The 19,185-nt window shown below is 40.5% G+C and overlaps 1 protein-coding gene across 1 annotated transcript; it reads right to left on the bottom strand.

Annotated features, from left to right (window-relative positions):
* Window positions 1-16,612: 16,612 nt before the first annotated feature.
* Window positions 16,613-18,007, bottom strand: LOC141637824 (uncharacterized). The gene is made up of 2 exons (XM_074447244.1): window positions 17,793-18,007; window positions 16,613-17,327 (listed from the first exon to the last, which is right to left on the bottom strand). Exons 1-2 carry the CDS (start codon window positions 18,005-18,007, stop codon window positions 16,613-16,615), a joined length of 930 nt encoding a protein of 309 aa, XP_074303345.1.
* Between the last annotated feature and the right edge of the window lie 1,178 nt (window positions 18,008-19,185).

Genomic DNA, 19,185 nt, shown 5'->3' with positions numbered 1-19,185 from the left:
CTCCGTCTGCCACCCACAGAGCAACGGACAGGCGGAGGCAGCCAATAAAACAATCCTCAACGGTTTGAAGAAGAAAGTTGAAGACCTAAAGGGAAGATGGGCCGACGAACTACCCGGCGTCCTGTGGTCCCTCCGGACCACGGAGAAAGAAGCAACGGGGTACAGTCCATTCCACTTAGTCTACGGGTCCGAAGCAGTCCTGCCAATTGAAGCAACGGTGCCGACATTCAGAACGGCCACCTTTAACCCGGTTGAAAATGAGGAAGGTCTGAGAACCTCCCTAGACCTGGTCGAAGAAAGCCGAGATACAGCACGCCTCAACTTGGCAGTATACCAAAACCGAATGAGAAGAGCCTACAACCGAAGAGTCCACAAAAGGGATTTAAAAGTAGGGGATCTAGTCCTAAGAAAGTCGGCCGCCACCAACAAAGGAAACATTCATGTTAAATTGACGGCCAACTGGGAGGGTCCTTACAAAGTGGTTGAAGAAATGAGGCCGGGTACATACCGGCTGACAGATGTGGAGGGTGTGCCTTTGATGAGCCATTGGAACACTAACAACCTCAGGAAATACTTTGTATAGCGGCGGAGGTGTCCAAAAACTGTTGTTGGCACCCCAACGCGTGTTTATATCTATTGAAAAATCATCCAAGTTTCCCATCAAAGTGTTTATCCCCTCCGTAGTCATATCGAGGTAGACGCCACGGCCCAAGCCGGGCAGTCACCTCAAGAAGTAGACGCCACGGCAGTCACTACCAGCGCAGTTGATACTCGCGAAAGCGACCAACATGCCTTAGGAACGTATAAGTACAGTTAAGACGCAATTCTAGCCGCCTCGGCCAACCGAAGGCTTGGCAGAGGAAGCGATCAATATGTCTACAGATACGAACGCTGTCGAGCCGTAACCTCTAGCCGCCTCGGCCAACCGAAGGCCTGGCAGGGGACACAACGGTCGATACGCTAACATGTTCACGGCGGCGGTTGGGAAGCGCAAATCGGACGCCTCGGCCAGACCGAGAGTGAAAGAGGAAGCGACCAACACGCCAACATGTTTGAAAAACGTTAAACACAGTTGAGATACGCATTCTAACTGCCTCGGCCAGGCCGAAGGTAAAAACGAAAAAAACGCTCAATTAATAACGTAAGAAGACAAGTGAAGGATTGTGATCAAAGCCCCGGCCAAGCCGAGGGCCAATAAACAAGCTTTATTGAAAATGATTACAAGTAAGGAGAATACAGACGACGGCCGTCCCCATAGGGATAAGCCAAAACGCAACCTACCAAAGTTTTACAAAAAGCAAGGAAAAGAAGAACAAAAGGTTACAGACATATCATTTGAAGCGCCAAAAGATGGCAGGGAGGAAAGGCTTAATAGTTGGCCCCCGAACAAATTGGCTATCCGAGATGCCGGTGAACCCGGTGACGACCGCCCGTCTCCATATGCCTGTTCTTTGCTTGCCATCGCCGACGTTAGCAGCATCATCTTTGGTAGGCGACCCAGAAACTGTCTTGGCAGCTTCAGCCTCAGCAGCCTCAGCTGCCCTCATTCTCTCAGCTTCCTCCTTGGCCGCCTTAGCCTTCTCAGCAAGGGCCGCCTTCTCCGCGGCCTCCTCTTCCTCCTTCTTCACCCTTGCCTCCTCAGCGGCCTTCGCCTCCGCGGCCTTCTCCTTAGCTTCAAGCTTGTCATCAAGCAGCTCGTCAAATTTTTGCCACGGAAAGGAGCCATCAAGAAAGAGCTCCCCTATCACTTCCCTGGCAGCTTCTTCGGCCAGGTCCCGGTATTGGGCGCACATGTTAGGAAGAATCTCGCTTTGGAGCGTCTCAATGTCCAACTCCCTCTGGGCGATGATAGCTATCTTATTTTGAAGCGCCTTCCCCTGAGCCCTAAACATGTCCCTCCATTCCTCCCTCTTCTTAGCATTGAAGTCGGCGACGGCCTGAAGCTTGTTACGCTCCTCCAGCAGCTTAGCGGCTTCAGCCCCTGCAGCCTCAGCCTTGGCTCTCTCAGCAAGGACTGCCTTTTCAGCGTCCTCCCTAAGTTTTCTCTCAGCACGGACCGCCTCTTCAGCCTCAGCCTTGGCCCTCTCAGCTTCCTTCTCCGCAGCAGCGAGTTCAAGCCTGAGCCGCTCGAGCTGTGGGGCAGCTTCAGCCATGGCCTTTTCTTGCTCCACAATAAGAGCACCGGCCACCTCAGCCCACTTCGACAGCATCCTGGACAAACTCAGGCCCTCCGACCTAATCTGGGCGGGGGTAGGCTTCGGGAAGGAGGAGACGACGGTGGCATCTTTACCACCTGTCTGCGCAGTTCGCTTCTCAGCACGCCGTTCAACAGCGTGTCCGGTAGACGGCGGCGGTTGATCTACAAAAAATTCAATCAAGGCATCTGTGTCAACATTCATGGACATACCAGAGAGCCTGTCATCAAGAACGCCTAATGAACCGGCTAAGTCTGAGCCACAGGATAGATCTGTACCAGGCTTGGCCTTCTTGGCCGGAGGACCCATTTCTTTGCCGGCCTCGGTAGCAGTAGTAGCAGTAGCAGCAACGGCAGCAGTAGTCTCTTTCCTCTTGCGGAAGAGAGGAGATTCCACTGCCAAGGTGACCACCTCCTCGGTAATATCGAAGATCTCCACCGTCTCCTTTTGAACTGAGGGGATTGGAGGTGGAACTGATGTTGAAGCCGTCGCCGCCGAAGACTTTATTTTCCGCGTTCGGCGCGGTATGTTACCAGCAACCTTCGCCTGGGCCACCGTCGTATCTAAGCCCTTCAGCTGATGATCCATGAGATCATTTGGCGCCGGTCTGCGATCACGGGTCTGGGCCTTAGGATGCAAATCGACAACTTGCTTGTCCTTACCAAGTCCCATTCTCCTAAGGATATCTTCAGACATATCCGGGCCAAAACGGTCTGCAAAGGAAAAAAAAAAAGCAAGGGTTAAGTAGAAGAAATAAATCAAAGTTCAAAAAACAGAAACATTAAAAGCAGAGATGGGCCTCACACCGACCCCACTCACCCCGTTCGAAGGCCGGTATGAGGCCGACGTGGCAGAGCAGCTCATCCTGAAGAATGATCTGCGTCGGGGGCATCCATCCCTTCGACATCCCGTTCTTCTCAGCCTCAAACAGCCTCATCGCCCGCTTCTCATCCGCATTAAGAGGGACCTGTCAAGGCGTCCATCTTAAGCTTACTCCGGAGACCCATTTGTCATGCTCCCCTTACTCGCACCGCAAATTGACGCCGTCTTTGGAAGGACCGGGCGATGGATAATCCTCCGGAACCTCAACGTACACCCACCGCGGCTTCCAGTCCTTGAAGGAAGAAAGCTTATCAACGGAGACGTAACCCGGCTCCGTCTGCACGCTGTACCACCCAACGCGACCAGGGGCTGACGGCCGAAGGTGATGAAGCCGGCGGAATAAGTTAACCGTTGGGACCTCCCCCTTGAAAAGGCAGAGCCACACAAAGCCGACTATAGTCCTAATGGCCAACAGGTGCAGTTGGGCCACGACGACGTTCATGGCTTTAATTATGGCCATAACGTATTCATTCAGAGGAAACCGGAGCCCGTACTCCGGTGTCGATGTATACGCCGATCTGACCGGAGGAGGGCAACAGACGGCCTGACCCTCTCTAGGAATCACAATCTTATACTCCCTGCCGAAGGAGAAATGATGTTCGAAGAAGTCAGGACCAGAACAACTGGCAAATTTGTGGGTCCAAGCACGGTCAGGGCCGACCTTACAGGCGTCGCCGTGATCCAGGACGTACGGCCTCTCGTCATCAGGATGAGCCCTTTCCTCATCATCACCGTCATCATCAACATCATCATCATCCTCCCAATCCTCCAGAGCCTGTGGATCAACTTCAGGAGAAGGAGACCTAGGGCCCCAGACCTTATCGGAACGGTGGCTAGTGCCTCCTCTTCATCAAGACGCGACGGGGAACCCCCCCGGCGCAATATTACTAGGTCCGGCATCAGCAGAAGACATGTTCACAACAAAAACTTAAACAATTAAAAAGTTGGTAAATTTGTTTGTTTACCTTGAAGAAAAAGTGCTACGCCGAAGTAACGATTCTGAAGATTAGAAGAGAAAGAAACCCTTGAAAATCTAAGAAAGAAAATTTTTGAGAAGATGAACTTTGTGCGGAAAATTAAGGGGCATACTGCTCTATTTATAGAGCAAAGCCCACAAAGACGGACCAATCAGGGCAAAGCCCATGAAGCATCAACCAATCAACGCCGAGCCGCGTGTCAAGCATGCAGCCATGGAATGTCAATCGACAAACAGTTACAAAGCTTCTTCAACACGCTCCTTGACAGAATGCCAATCGACGTATCTTCTTCAACACGCCCCTTGGTATCTACTTGCCAAAACGGCCCGCTGATTCGACCAAGCTTGGCAGCACCGGCTGGGGGCAATCAAAAGCACACGGCACTCACAACCTCGGTCTCGGCCAGCGCCACTTTCTTTTCCACATCTGATGTCCATTACACATCCATGTGGAGGGGGGATATGATACGGTACGGCCTAAGCGTAACCAAGCCGAGGTAGAAGAAGCGGGGCGAAAAAATTTCAACTTGCGCAGAATACGCTCAACACTCATCGAAGGTCCATACCACGACATGACTACGCTGGGGCAAATTGATGGGGCATATTCTCGCACCCGCCGACCGAGTCAACATATTGAGCAAGGTCAAAGATATCCACAAAGAAGTCAACGACTTAGACAAATTTAACCGACGAGCGTCTTCGGCTGTCTCTTGGGCCTCTACCGGGACAACTAGCCGGTAGGGGCACATATCCGCGTACTCATATCCAAGACCCCTCGGCGGCGAGTCAACAGGGCCCGCCGGCCTGCCATGGGTCCCTCGGCCGAGGGTAGATCAGTCTTTCCACCTGCTAGCCACTTGACCACTTGGCCACTACGTGACAAAAGGTGAAAGTCTATAAATACTCCTCAACCCTCATTGAGGAAAGGATCCAAAAATATAACCTAAACACCTCATAATCTGGTAATATCTTCCTTATCTCTCTACAATATATACTTCGCCAAGTAACACACAACTTAATCCCTTTAAGTTTACTGACTTGAGCGTCGGAGTGAGTTCGCTCGGTACAAAGCCGAGCCCTCAGTTTGTTCATTGTTTCAGGAGAGACCGAGAGGAAGAGTCAAGGCAAGAAAGGACATCCATTCACCAAGCTTGCGTGGTAAACAATACTGCTCTGGAATTACACCCGGAACAATTGGCGCCGTCTGTGGGGAAAAAGATACTAGAAGCTAGTCACATTCATTCCCAAACACAAAAAAAAAAACACAAAACAAAACCCACCCAACAAGCTAAGAAGATGTCGAAACAACCAGAGATGGTGCTTGTGGAAAATGAATTCTACCAAGATGACACATTCCACAACTTCAACCATTTCTCTTTAATTTATTAGTATTCCAGTTCAATTTTTTTTTTCTCATATTATAACTAAGGGGGTGAAATATGAAAAAGTCATCTCGATTTAAATTTATAAATAATACTGATGGGGCATATTCTGCACCCGATGACCGAGTCAACATATTGAGCAAGGTCAAAGATATCCACAGCAAGTCAACGACTTAGACAGCCTAACCGACGTAGCCTGTCGGCCTGTCTCTTGGGCCTCGGCTGGGACAACTAGCCAGCCGGGGCACATATCCGCGTACTCATATCCAAGACCCCTCGGCGGCGAGTCAACAGGGCCCGCCGGCCTGCCATGGGTCCCTCGGCCGAGGGTAGATCAGTCTTTCCACCTGCTAGCCACTTGACCACTTGGCCACTACGTGACAAAAGGTGAAAGTCTATAAATACTCCTCAACCCTCATTGAGGAAAGGATCCAAAAATATAACCTAAACACCTCATAACTGCAATATCTTCCTTATCTCTCTACAATATATACTTCGCCAAGTAACACACAACTTAATCCCTTTAAGTTTACTGACTTGAGCGTCGGAGTGAGTTCGCTCGGTACAAAGCCGAGCCCTCAGTTTGTTCATTGTTTCAGGAGAGACCGAGAGGAAGAGTCAAGGCAAGGAAGGACATCCATTCACCAAGCTTGCGTGGTAAACAATACTGCTTTGTTTGTCAATATATACGGGTTCTATACTAGTTATTAGTATGCAAAATATGTTGACTCGGTCAGCGGGTGCAGAATATGTTGACTCTATATATACGGGTTCTATACTAGTTATTAGTACGACTCTATATATACGGGTTCTATACTAGTTATTAGTATGCAAAATATGAATTAATTAATAAAGTCTCTCTTTTGTGAGATCCGTTTGTCAATCTCCATTTTCGGGGTTTTTTTCTATCCTTTATATCTTTCTAGGATTTAGTTTTATTGGAAATTTAGATGATAAGAGTGGTTGTTGATGATTCGTCATACGATTCTATAATGGATACGTGTTATTCGCTGATTATCTATGGTGCAAATAAAAGGTAAATTTTCTCCATCAATGAATTAACTGAAGGATCTCCTTAAAAGCTAGTACATGAATAGAGCGATACAAGGACAAACCGAATTGTCAGATCATGTTTTGAGATCCTTAACTTTACAAGAGGAATTTTTCCTTTGGTTTCTAACATATTTGTTTTCGATTATACCTATCTTTTGTAAATACCGTTTGACGATTTATTAATGAATTGATTTTTCCTTCCAAAAAAAGGGTTTTGATATATACAACCCAATGGGTTGTATTTAAGAAACTAAATATGAAAATAAGTTCTTAAGATATGCATTAATTGCGTTGGATTGTGTATAATTTAGTCTTGAATTCTTAACTTAATACCAAATATGAAAGATATTAAATGTTTAAATACAAACCAATGAGTTGTATATATCAAAACCAAAAAAAAAAGTCATTTGAAAAACAAATGCCTATGCTTCTTCATAACATTCTCAAAGAGGCAACACCTCACATGACAAATACCTTTGGAAATAAGATTGTCAAGAGTAGGTGGACTCTTTTGAACAGCAAGGTAAGAAATTATTTTTATGCTTAAGAATCATTGCAATTAAGATACTTTTTATTTTCTCTCACAAATCCCATTAATAATGGACAGCGATAGAGCGTCACCCTAATTAAAAAATGGAAGAATAAAAAAATAATAAACTGACTTTTCATTTTTAGCGCCAAACATATATGGGTAAAATTGTAATATCATTAGGAGAATTATCTTATCTCTTAGATTTAACAAAGATGTTGATTTCAACTACTTCGATGTTAATACAGGTATACTTGTTTGATGCAAATTGTGGATGGCTTTTAACACTGATTGATTGATTGATTGTTTCAATACTCAACATTAATTAGGATACATCATAAGAAGGAAATTTTGGATTGATTTGGTGTGTACTTTCAGATTGGCAGCATGTTCATCGTCATCGTTAAGTTCATCATCATCATCATAATCATCATCATCATCATCATTAATTATTATACATCTGAACATCACTTGCGGAAACGCACACTCCGCAACATAATTTTGCTTCTAGTTTTTGGCGGTGCAATTAAATCACCATGAAAATTTAATCAACATCTTACAAATTTCATGGAAAGTGGAAAGATCGTGCATCAATTTTGGATTATTGTGAAAACAAATTTATAAATTGAATTTCCTAAAACACCGTTTATTATTACTCATTTTAAAATTCAAATTTTGGAGAAGGGGAATGAAAATTTATGTATAATTTACCAGAGCGCCCTCGGTGATACTCAAAATGAATGTTACCGAGTAGCGCTATCTCATTTTCCTTTAATAATATTTTCCTCTCTACATCCTATTAAACCTTTATTTCCTTGCCTCCAAACCATCCCTTAATATTATGTAAATTTTGTTAGTAGTACGGTAGTACCTACACCTGACTAATAGGTCAATCGAGATGAATTCTAATCATATTCGAGGAGTTGTTCGGATTTGCAAGAATTCAGGTTGACTTGGGTCTAGATAGTAAGAATTCAGGCTGGGTTGGATTCAGAGTTCGGGTCTAACTCAAGGCCTCAATTTGAGTGCAGGCCAAATTTAGGTCGAGTTATTCAAACTGCGTCATTTGAATTGTGTCAGTTTTAGTAATTCGAACTCATGAAATGCCATGTGGAGGAGTTAATAGCCAGACAAGATAATCTTAAAAAACATACTTCCTCCATTCAACTCCACTCTACCAATATCATTTTTGTACACTATTCACAAGAGTGTATTCAATTTCAATTTTCTCTCGATACGTAAGTGAAAATAAATTCATGTGGGATCTTGTTTGATTCGTCTTTACGAGTACATTAAAAATATTTAACTTTTATAATTTTTGCAAATACGTAGCTAACGATATTTAGCGCGTAAAACATGCGTTGACAAACGTGAAAAAAGAAAGTGGTAGAGTGGAGTTGAATGGAGGAAGTACAACCTATCAAAATAGTCAACAAGTTTAAGCATAACTAGGGTACGGAGTATTGGGATAATGGAGTTTGTAATTATTGTTACATAATTGCATGTGAGGCTTCGTTAATGAGCATGTGAGGCTTCATCAAAAACGATGTTATTTAATCAACTAATTATAAGCATGTGAAGCTTGTTCAGAATTTTAGATCGATACTAATTTTAATGTTAATATTATTTTAGCTATTAACAAGTCTACGAAGCTTCGTCATATAGGACAAAATTCCATGTGCTATATGGCTATATGATGTTAACACTTGGCTTATCCATAACATTTTCTACCGTATTGCGAAATCATTGGTCCAAATATATTTAAAACACAAATGAGAATGAATTAAAATAGTGTTCATTCTTAAGTTTAAAACGAGTCAAATACATACCAAATCATATAACAAGTTATCTTGTAAATGCCAAATTTTGTGTCTTTATTAACACGCTGTAATATTTTTTGACCTCTCTTAAACTTAAAATGAATAATATCTGTCTTAAGCAAGAACTTACCGATAAAAACACAGCCTAACAAAATAGTCAAACCAATTTTGCATAACTAGCGTACGGAGTATTGGGAAAATAGACTAATAACTAGCATGTGAGGCTTCATCAAGACTAAAAATGTAAACTAATTACTCAGTAGTCAACTCTTAATAAGCATGTGAGCCTTCGTCAAAAACAAAACGATAATGTTAATTACTCCGTAATCAACTACGGAGTATTTAATAAGCATGTGAAGCTTCATCAGAAGTTCAGATCCTATACTAATTTTAATGAGCTACTCGTATTAATAAGCACGTTACTCTTCCTGAAAATCGATGCATGTAAACTGGAGTACGGATAATTAACGGACGATAATTAACAAGTCTACGTAGTTTCGTCATATAGGACAAAATTTAATTTGAGAGACGAAACTCGGTCGTGTCTTGTGCCGGTCCATCATGTTTAGAGGAGAAAACGGTATTGTTAAATTCAACAACGGGCCTGGGCCGCCGCACCCAAACGGAGGAGAAATAGTCCACAACTTAGGCCCAAGAGGGTTCCACTCTAAAACCAATTGGCGATAGAGGGAGTAACCCCTTGCATTATAAGGTGGTAATTCTTCTCCTCTTTTATCAATGTGGGACAACCCATAGGACAACCCTCACATGTGGAACTTTGAGTTTCTTCACAGGTATAGCCTGGACACTGGAAGATGGGTTTCATGTAGTGTCGGTGAAAATTTTGAAGTTTTTAGTTAAAATTTTCAATTTTTTTTCGAGGTTATTCTATACTATTACCCGACTGCCTCCGCTGAAATTTTTCGCCCTGCTGACTCAAAGTCCCGGCTCTGCCACTGTCCTGCGGGAGCATGCCTGAGGATGCCTTAATATGCAGCCTACCTTCATCTTATCTTTTTTTTTTTTTTTTTTTTTTTTTTTTTTTTTTTTTTTTCTTAGATGTAGTTTTGTTTATTTGTAGGTGGCGCTTGATCTAAGTGGTGGACGAATGCTGATTTTCCAGTCCTTGTAGTTTTTAAACTTTTGGATCTCGTGTAATTAAACCTTTATCTTTTGATTTGGACAAAGTTGTGTTCCTTTTCTTTGTTGATTTATTGTTTTTTTTTTTTTTTTTTTTTGTGGTAAAATGTGAGTTTTTTTTTTCATTTTTATTTTACCTTACCACTTGGCCGATTACATGTCTTAGAGGAGTAGTCCTGAAAAGGATGTTACATGCTTACTTTCGCCATGTCGCCCAATGTAGGGAGTAACTCGTTTGACTTAGGCGGCTGGCCCTGAAAAGCGTTGAGGGTCTTTGCCCCCAGTCGTCTATACTTTAGTAAGTTTTAACCTTCCGTTTCAGTGTGGATGCGCTACGCCTTTCGACCATGCTTCCTTTTAGCTTGGTCACACACTCACACTATCTCACGAGAGGTAAGACTTTCGTTAGTCGTCGGTCCAGTGTGCCTTCATAATTATGTTGGGGTGTCCATGATACCATATATTTGTATAAGGGCTTCTTTTCTCCTTATTACCCATATTATTTGTAAACATAAAGAATAAGTGATGAGTAGATAAAACTCCCGTCTCATTATTACATTCACTTCATAGAGTTTCATACAACTTTCATGGGGCCGCCAACATCATTGACCGTCCTTCGTCGTTTGTTTTTCTCGTAGTGCTACTTAACAAAAGTACTTCTTAATCTAGTATGTGTTCCACTACTAGGCCGACAAACTCGTTTCCTTTCTCGTCGACTCGTATATAGGTGTCGGGCCTTAGGACTTTGCCAATTTGAAGGGTCTTTCACTGTTGGCCGAGAACTTCCCTAGATTTTTCTTTGCTCCATAACCACTGCTTTTCTTAAGACGTAGTCCCCTACTTGGAATTGTTTCTCCTAAGACACACTACTGGCTTTCTTCTGACTTGGTATTTGGTCAGATTATGGCTTGCTTCTTCTCTTTAGTTGGATTGACTTTTCTGAAGCTTTTCAAGAATGCAATGAGCTTTCAGAAATGTACTAAAAATACCAAATGTGCTGCTAAATTCATGAAACTTGGTGGGAAGTCATTTAACTGAGTAAACTAACTCTGAGTGAGATTTTCGGATTTTAGAGACACTCTAAGTATTTTAAATGGATTAAATAAGACTGACTGACAGAAGGGATCAGACAGCTTGACACAGGAGTGTTGTTTGGGACTGAACAAGGACCAAAAGATTATCAACTCAAATCCCACAGAATACTCACAGGGAAGTAAGCCAACAATTTGGACGACTTAAATTGAGGATTACCACAGTCTATGCATAGGTAACTCACAACTTAAATCAACAACAAAGATCAGACAACCCACAGTCAGTGCACAGGATTGAATAAACTTTGCCACAGGTTATTGATCAACAACCATAGCCTAGCACAGGTTGTCACCAAGCTTGAGTCTTAACTACAGACTAAGCACTAGTTAAAGAGGTTTGAAATTGAGAGAAATCTCAGGTTTAATATTCATCAAAAGCTGCCTGAATGCAGTTGGAGTAGAGGTCCTTATATAGGCCTCTCCCTTGGTATTCTGTTACAATTTCACCCTAGAAATCTCATATAAGGGCCAGGATTAGTTCTTAGGATACAAACAAAGTGTTGGAAATATTTTACAAATGATAACAAAATGATTTAAAGCAAACTGCAATTGATAGTGACAGGCTGCCTCCTTGGCTGCTATGCTGCTTTGGTTGGGAGTATAAGGACGACTTGGTGCAGCTGGTGCCTTGACTTTGCCTCTAGGTGATATCTGAAATATGAAGAGACAAACAAAACGGACCTTAGTATCAGTTCTCCCTTTATTTAGCCAGAAATGGCAATCTGCTTTGTGTTTTATGTCCCTTTCAACAACTTGTCTTCAGCTTTGGTTTTCTCTTGGATGCAGTGTGAATTAAGCCTGGCTCCCTAGGACTTTTCTGAGCTTAGTTGGTCGAAGTTTCAGCTGGCCAAGGTGGCAGCTGGTGGTTGTGCTTGTACTGATATTTATGACCTTCCAAAACAGGCCTGGTAGTGGCTGTTATCAGGGTAGTGCTGTTAGGATTGTTGTCTGATTCCTGATCAGTGTTAGCCTGGTTCCTGGCTCCTGTTGCAGCCTCCCCTGGTTGAACATGGCTTGTCCTCAAGCCTGTAGCCTCCTCATCATCTGATTCATAATAAGGACTGAGGTCTCCCACATTAAAAGTGTCATGTACTCCATAGCCACCTGGTAAATCAACCTTGTAGGCATTTGACCCAATCCTTTCAACAATTTCAACGGGGCCATCAGCTCTTGGCATCGGCTTATTCTTTCTCCTAGCTGGGAACCTTTCTTTTGTCGGATGAATCCAGACCAGATCCCCTGGCATGAACTCCTTCTTCTTTTGAGGGACCTTAGACTGCCTTTTGTACCTCTCATTGACCTTCTCAATCTGCTTCCTGACTGATTCATGTAGTTTTAGCATCTGTTCAACTCTGGCCTTAGCATTAAAGTTCACCTCTCCCCTTGGAATATTGGTAAGTTCTAAGGGCATGAGTGGATTAACCCCATAGACTATCTCAAATGAACTATGACCAATTGCAGCAGATGGTGTGCTCTATTGAATGCAAACTCAGCTTGTGACAGTTTCATATCCCAATCCCTCAAGGACTTGATGACTATGCACCTCAGTATCCTCCCCAATGTCTTGTTGGTGACCTCAGTTTGGCCATCAGTTTGAGGATGGTGAGAAGTACTGAATAACAACTTTGTCTTCAGAAGCCTCCACAGGGTCCTCCAGAAATAGCTCATGAATTTGGTGTCCCTGTCATACACTATGGTCTTGGGTACCCCATGCAGCCTCAACACTTCCTGTAAGTAGAGTTCAGCAATACTAGCAGCATCCTCAGTCTTCTTGCATGCCACAAAATGAGCCATCTTGCTGAATCTATCAACAACTACCATCACAGAATCTTTTCTCCTCCGAGTCCTGGGTAGTGCAACAATAAAATCCATACTCACATCTTCCCATGGCTTAGCAGGCACTGGTAAGGGAGTATATGGCCCAGCCTGGAAAGAGTTCTTGGCTTGTTGACACACTGAACATCTCCTGAGAATGACCGGGACATCTCCTATCATTCTGGGCCAATAGAATTGATCCTGAAGTATGTCCAGTATCATTCGAGTCTAGACCCTTGATTTGTTGGCTTTCTAGGTTGAAGCGACAAATATAGTCTCGGTCTGCCTGCCCATTGTCAGTAGCACTGCGTGTGGGGGTTCTCTCCCGTCTTTTATTACCGACGTACAGGTTTCGAAAGTGTTTGCTCAGACTATCATAGGATGTGATGAAATCGTCTGGTAGCCCTTAAAATCAGGGTTGCGCTAGCTTGATGAGTGTCATCGAGATTCGGGAAGACATGGCACCAGCCATCATCCTCTAGATCATACATTCCCATATGGCTCTCATATGCAGCCAAATGATCGTTTGGGTACATTATCCCGTCGAACTGGACAATCGGCATCGCCGGGGGATGTTTTCCTTCATCTCGTTGTTGAGTTCTTTCCAAGTTGAACTCTGTTTGGGGTAGAATTGGTAATTACTATGAGCGGGTTTATACTAGTCTACTGTTGTACTATTGTATCCACAATACTGAATTTGTTCTCCTGGGTGGACACATAGACATTGATTTAATTTCACTGGTGAACCATGTATTATGTCAATTTTATTGTTATTCATTATTATTTTGTTCTTATTGCCCTAATCAACTAAATACGCCTCTATTGCAACAACTAATCCGTTTGATTGAAACAAATCAACTTTGACCAAGCTAGCGTATCATTCAGCTTAATTAGCTTACTGAATGTATGTTTGGCCTAATTTTTTTAACACAATCTCTCATTTGTAACAGACACTATCCGTCACAAGTAGAGACGGAGCGGATAGTAGCATTTTCTAATAATATGGGCCGGATACACTTTGAGCAAGTGTTTATTGTTTATTGTTTGTGTGATTATAGGGAGTACAATAGAGTAATATTATATTATATAGGGAATAAGTAGCCCTTACACAAGAAACCCCACCACATCACAACCTTTCAGTCTTTTTGACGTAAGCCATCATCTCCTTCCCTACACCAATGCTCCAAAATTCAAATCTTTACCTTCTAAATCTTTATATTTTTCGTAAAAATCTTCATTTAAAATTGAATCATCAACAACACCAACAAACATAGGTACAATTCTCAACGAAGTGGTCACATATTCTGCACTAACACATATCTTATCATGCAACAAGTAGGCTGATGGCTTGGTAAACCAGTGTACATTGGAAAGGACAATTGCGTACTAATTCTATAAATTTTTCATATGGTTTATCAAGGACATTCAAGGTGGATCTTGGATTCTTGGTAATACCGTCTGAAACATAGCTGAAAGCTTTTAAGGTTTAATAGACAAGCAATTCAGACCAAATCCGAAATACTATGACTGAATGGGGTTCTGAAATACCACCGTTGTACATGGGTGTTATCATTTTTTTTATTTAACGTATTCTTATTTAAGACCGTCTTAACTTAAGACCGTTCTCACATTCGATTAAAATAAAGGTGAAATAAAACGAGGTTGTGACTTGTGAGTGGTCTTAGTTTAAGACGGTCTTAAACAAGATCAATTATTTTTGTTTATCTTAGTTTTTCACAAGGTTTTATATACCATTGTAAATATAAGAGTGATTGTTATAAAGTTGTACAATTGAACTCCGTATTATCTATATATTTGGTGGCTAACTCATTGTTTAGCTCATTATTTAGCTACTGTATGTTGAGAAATTGTTGGTACATTGCCATATATTACTGCCTACAAGGCTACAATTAATTTACCTCTACGCCATATTATTCCAATCCCATAGATAATGTTTGCTTAATCTACTAGAGTACAGAGTACTAGCTTAGCTAGGAGTATTTTTACCTCTACGCCATATTATTCTCATGTATCATATAGATTTCATTTTTTAAATTATGATTCAAAGTATCTGATTAATTGGGGTTTAATTGTTGTCTTATTGATTGTGAAAGATTGAGAAGGTTGGCGAAAGAAGGTTAATAGCAATTTTCAAATCGAGAAGAAAAGACTCAGACAAGCTCCTCCATTAAATGGGATTTAGAACCAGACAGCCTTATCTATTTTCACTTTGATCAAGGCATAGAGTTTAAGGGATTTTCATGTTACTACAGTTTTGGTACTTTACTCTTAATAGAAAATTTAGAATGAGGCAAGTAAATGTATATAATTAAAAAGTTGATGTAGTCTAACAAAGTTAGAAAACTCCAAACTTCTTTATTGCTAAGGAGTAATGTAATAATTTTAAAACATTATTTATATATTTTTTTAGGTATGTCCGTGCAATTTTGCACGGGTCCTAAACTAGTGTCACCATATTAAGCAATTTATGTTAACATGTTAAGATTTCATAAGGTATTAAGGCAATACAATCAATAATAATTACATTTTTAAGTAAGGTGGTCACACTTGAAAACTAACACTTGTCGCTACCATTTTAGTAAAAAATGTAACAATACTATTCAGAATGTTACCATATTAGTCACTATATGTAACCATTGTACTATATGTTTATTTAAAATTGAAATAATCTTAATCTGGTAACATGTAAGAATATAAATGGTGACATAAGAGTATGTGTATAATATGTTACCATGTTGGTCGAATATGTAAACATTTTACAATAGATTTGATTTGATTTAAAATGATCTTGAAATAATGACATATATGAATATAAATGGTGCCATAAGAGTTTGTGTATAAAATATTACTATATTAATCAAAATATTTAACCATTATACAAAATGTTTTACAATTTGTATGTAACCATTGTTAAGTTATCATGTTAATCAGAATATGTAACCATTTTACAATATATTTGATTTGATTTGAAAAAATATTGAAAAAAAAAATTTTGGATTTTTTTAGGGAGATGTAAACGTAAATTTTGGGTTTTCAAAATAATATGAAAAAGGTGTGATGAATGATGATGGTCTGACATAGCTATGGAAATGAGCAAAGCAAATTGGGTTGGTGCCTCTTTTTCATGGGGACCTTCCCTTTATTTTATCCAATTAATGTGTATTGTCAAATTTACAAATGGGTCAACTTTATCCATATTATTGCAATTTGGTGTGAAACTCACCCGTCTTTCCCGTGTGATGGATAGTACATCTCACAAAGGAGACCAATTGTTTTTTTAAAGTAATTTTTTTTTTTTTTTTAAAAAACATACAAATTGAAACACACAACCATCAATATATACTTTAAATTAAAAGTACTAATTTGATACTTCTAACTTTGAAAATGATATGTTAGACAAAGATGCTCGAATAAGTGACATACATCATCATAAGTATAACTAGTACTCCGTACTCGTAATCATTAGTCATCCATATCATGAAAAGAAATTGAAGATGCAAGAACTTACAAATAAAGGGTTTACATGACAATAGCTACTTATGATTATGGGAAGTGTTACCCAAACACCTTATTCAATAAAAATAACATACATACGGTACATAAAAAAGGCCAATAAAGACTTCGCGTTAAATTCAAAGTAAAACATAACACAGAAATTATAAAAGTTCCTAGTATCACACTCTCACATGCATCGTTTTCAGCGTATTATTAGGTTGATTTTTCAATGACCTGAAGTGGAGTCCATTGATCTACTCTCGGACCAACAACAACCAATAAGAAATCAGAACCAGTCTCGGCCGAATGGTGCATCTTACAGTACATGGGTTTGCTGGCATTGAGGAGAGCAATACGGTTAAACCCAAGAACACTAACCCGAAACATACCATGGTCATTGTTCGTCAACCTCGGGTCATCCCGAAGGTCGACCACAATCTTATCATAATCATCCTCGTCACGCCTCCAAAATTTTCCCAAGTAAGATGACCTAATGCAAACAAACCCGTCCTTAGATGGGATTATCTCATGTTCGACTTTTGGATCATTAATATCGTCAAATATAAATCTAACCCGATTTTTGTCCTTGAAAACGGTACTACCCAAATACTTGCCGCTGTCAGTCCCTTTGAATACTACCTTTTTGGGCCTGATGAATGATAATGTGGACTCCCAATCTATGACCTCGAATACGTCTTGTTTCATAGCCGGGTCAGGTACGTTACCTGACCCGATCCATAAGTAGGATTCAAAGGGGGCCACCCCGTAACTTGCGTAGCCCCCAAGCTGAATGTGTTGAAGTCGTATTTTTTTGGTACCACCAACGTCGCTAATTAGAATCGGCTTGAACAACGTACAAGCCCAATTTGTCGGATCGTCTTCCGGGTAATCCGCTGATGCACTTATCCAATTGCTATCCGGTGCCCATCTGTAGATGAATGTACATTTAGTATAGTTTTCCATAACGTGTATGTTTGGCCTGACTTTTAAAAATGTTTTTGGTCTTAAAAACACTTTTTGATCAAACACATCATTATCTAAAAGCTAAACAAGACGTAAAAATAGAAGCAGCAATTTGGTGCTTCTACTTTTAAAAAATTAATCTTGAAAAACAAAAACTCATTTTCAACAAGTTAGGCCAAACATGCTTTATATTTAGCTCATTGCTGATAACTTTAGAACTCAAGTCATGAGTAAATACCGTTAAAAATGTTATAAATATTTCTAACCTTACAAAGTATATTATACAGTAATAACATAGATACTTGTTTAAGTTGATCTTACACAAAATTTCTTAGAACCAAATATGATTAGGCAAAATAATACGAGTATTTATTTGTGTTAAACCATATTACATATACAACTTACGTAAAATTAAGCGATGTTATTATACCTGACCAAATATTTGTTGTTAAAACGAGACTTAAGGTGGACAAGATCAGTATCACCCTCAGTTTTGACGACTTCTAGTTGAACATAAGGATCGAAGGCATCATCGACCGAAAACTGCAAAAGACTATACGCTTGGACCTGACCATTTTGAAACCGTAAATATTTGTTGTTTACAAGTGATTTTAAACATACATTTTTGTTATTTCTTAATGCCATTATATCTCCTCTCTGTATGTTTTTTTTTTTTCCTTATCTTTTGTATATTTTTCACTTTTGTGATATATTTCTTTCTGGGAACTGCTTTGGCTATTTATATAGAAATCATTGGAATTAAAAAATAGCTCAATAATCTTCTTGGCTTTGGGGGTATTTAATTTATATGCACAAGACTAGTGATGTCTGATGTTTAATTTGTTTTTTTTTTTTTATAACTTGTGTGATGTTGCACATGACTACATGAGTATGTACATCAGTACATGCCTACATGGCAATGTATAGTACATTATTTTTTTTTTTTGCAAAAACGGTTAACTTACGGCTGTTTCTGATGTTTTGGGAAAACTTCAATATATAACGGCGGCCGATATATGTTTACATTTCATAAAAAATCTGGGTTGAACCCGTACAGCTCGAAGGCTCTCGGTCGAGTGTATCACACTTGTTCGACTGCACCATCCACTCAGTCGAGTGACACATAAACAGAATTTGGGTTTAAGCCCAGAAGACACTCAACCACGCAACTCGGTCGAGTGAGTGCCACTCGGTCGAGTACTCTGTTGTACATACTCGGCCGAGTGCACAACTGGAAAATCAGGGGTATTACAGGTAGTAGAGAGACTATCGCTTGATTATTTGTTTTAAATCTGGTTAGTTAAATATTGGCCAGGATTAACTAATTAGTATTGTGACTAAGTAGTATTACTGACCGGATTAATACTAAGAAAGGCTTACAATTATCAGGTAGACGACTTAGTTATAACGACCGCATGCTAAGCACTGTACTTAAAAAACATATACGTGCCGACCGGACATATGACTTTAGGTAGTTGATCTATTTTAGTTAATTGACTTTATAAATCCCTAAATGATATTCATTGTGAAACGGATTACCTTGACTCGTTTAATATATTGATATCGTAGTTACAATCAATCCAATCGATTTGTGACCCAATAACCTTTAATCTATTCACAGGTAATTAGTTAGAAGTCACGTTTCCTTGTAGTTCGACCTCTGACTCCACTATCTGCATTTTTAGTGTCCGTTTAGGGATATTTTTGTGTAGGGATACAACTTAGCCCAGCCAAAATTTAGCGCCGTTTCCTGGAAAACGGTATATTTCTACTTATTTGATTTTAGGTTAGTCCGTCTTAAGGAACCCATTGATCCTTGAGAC

Source organism: Silene latifolia, unplaced genomic scaffold (genome assembly GCF_048544455.1).
Source record: "Silene latifolia isolate original U9 population unplaced genomic scaffold, ASM4854445v1 scaffold_150, whole genome shotgun sequence".
NCBI classification, from domain to species: Eukaryota; Viridiplantae; Streptophyta; class Magnoliopsida; order Caryophyllales; family Caryophyllaceae; genus Silene; species Silene latifolia.
Note: the sequence above shows the minus strand (reverse complement) of the source record. Positions and strands in the feature narration are given on the sequence as shown.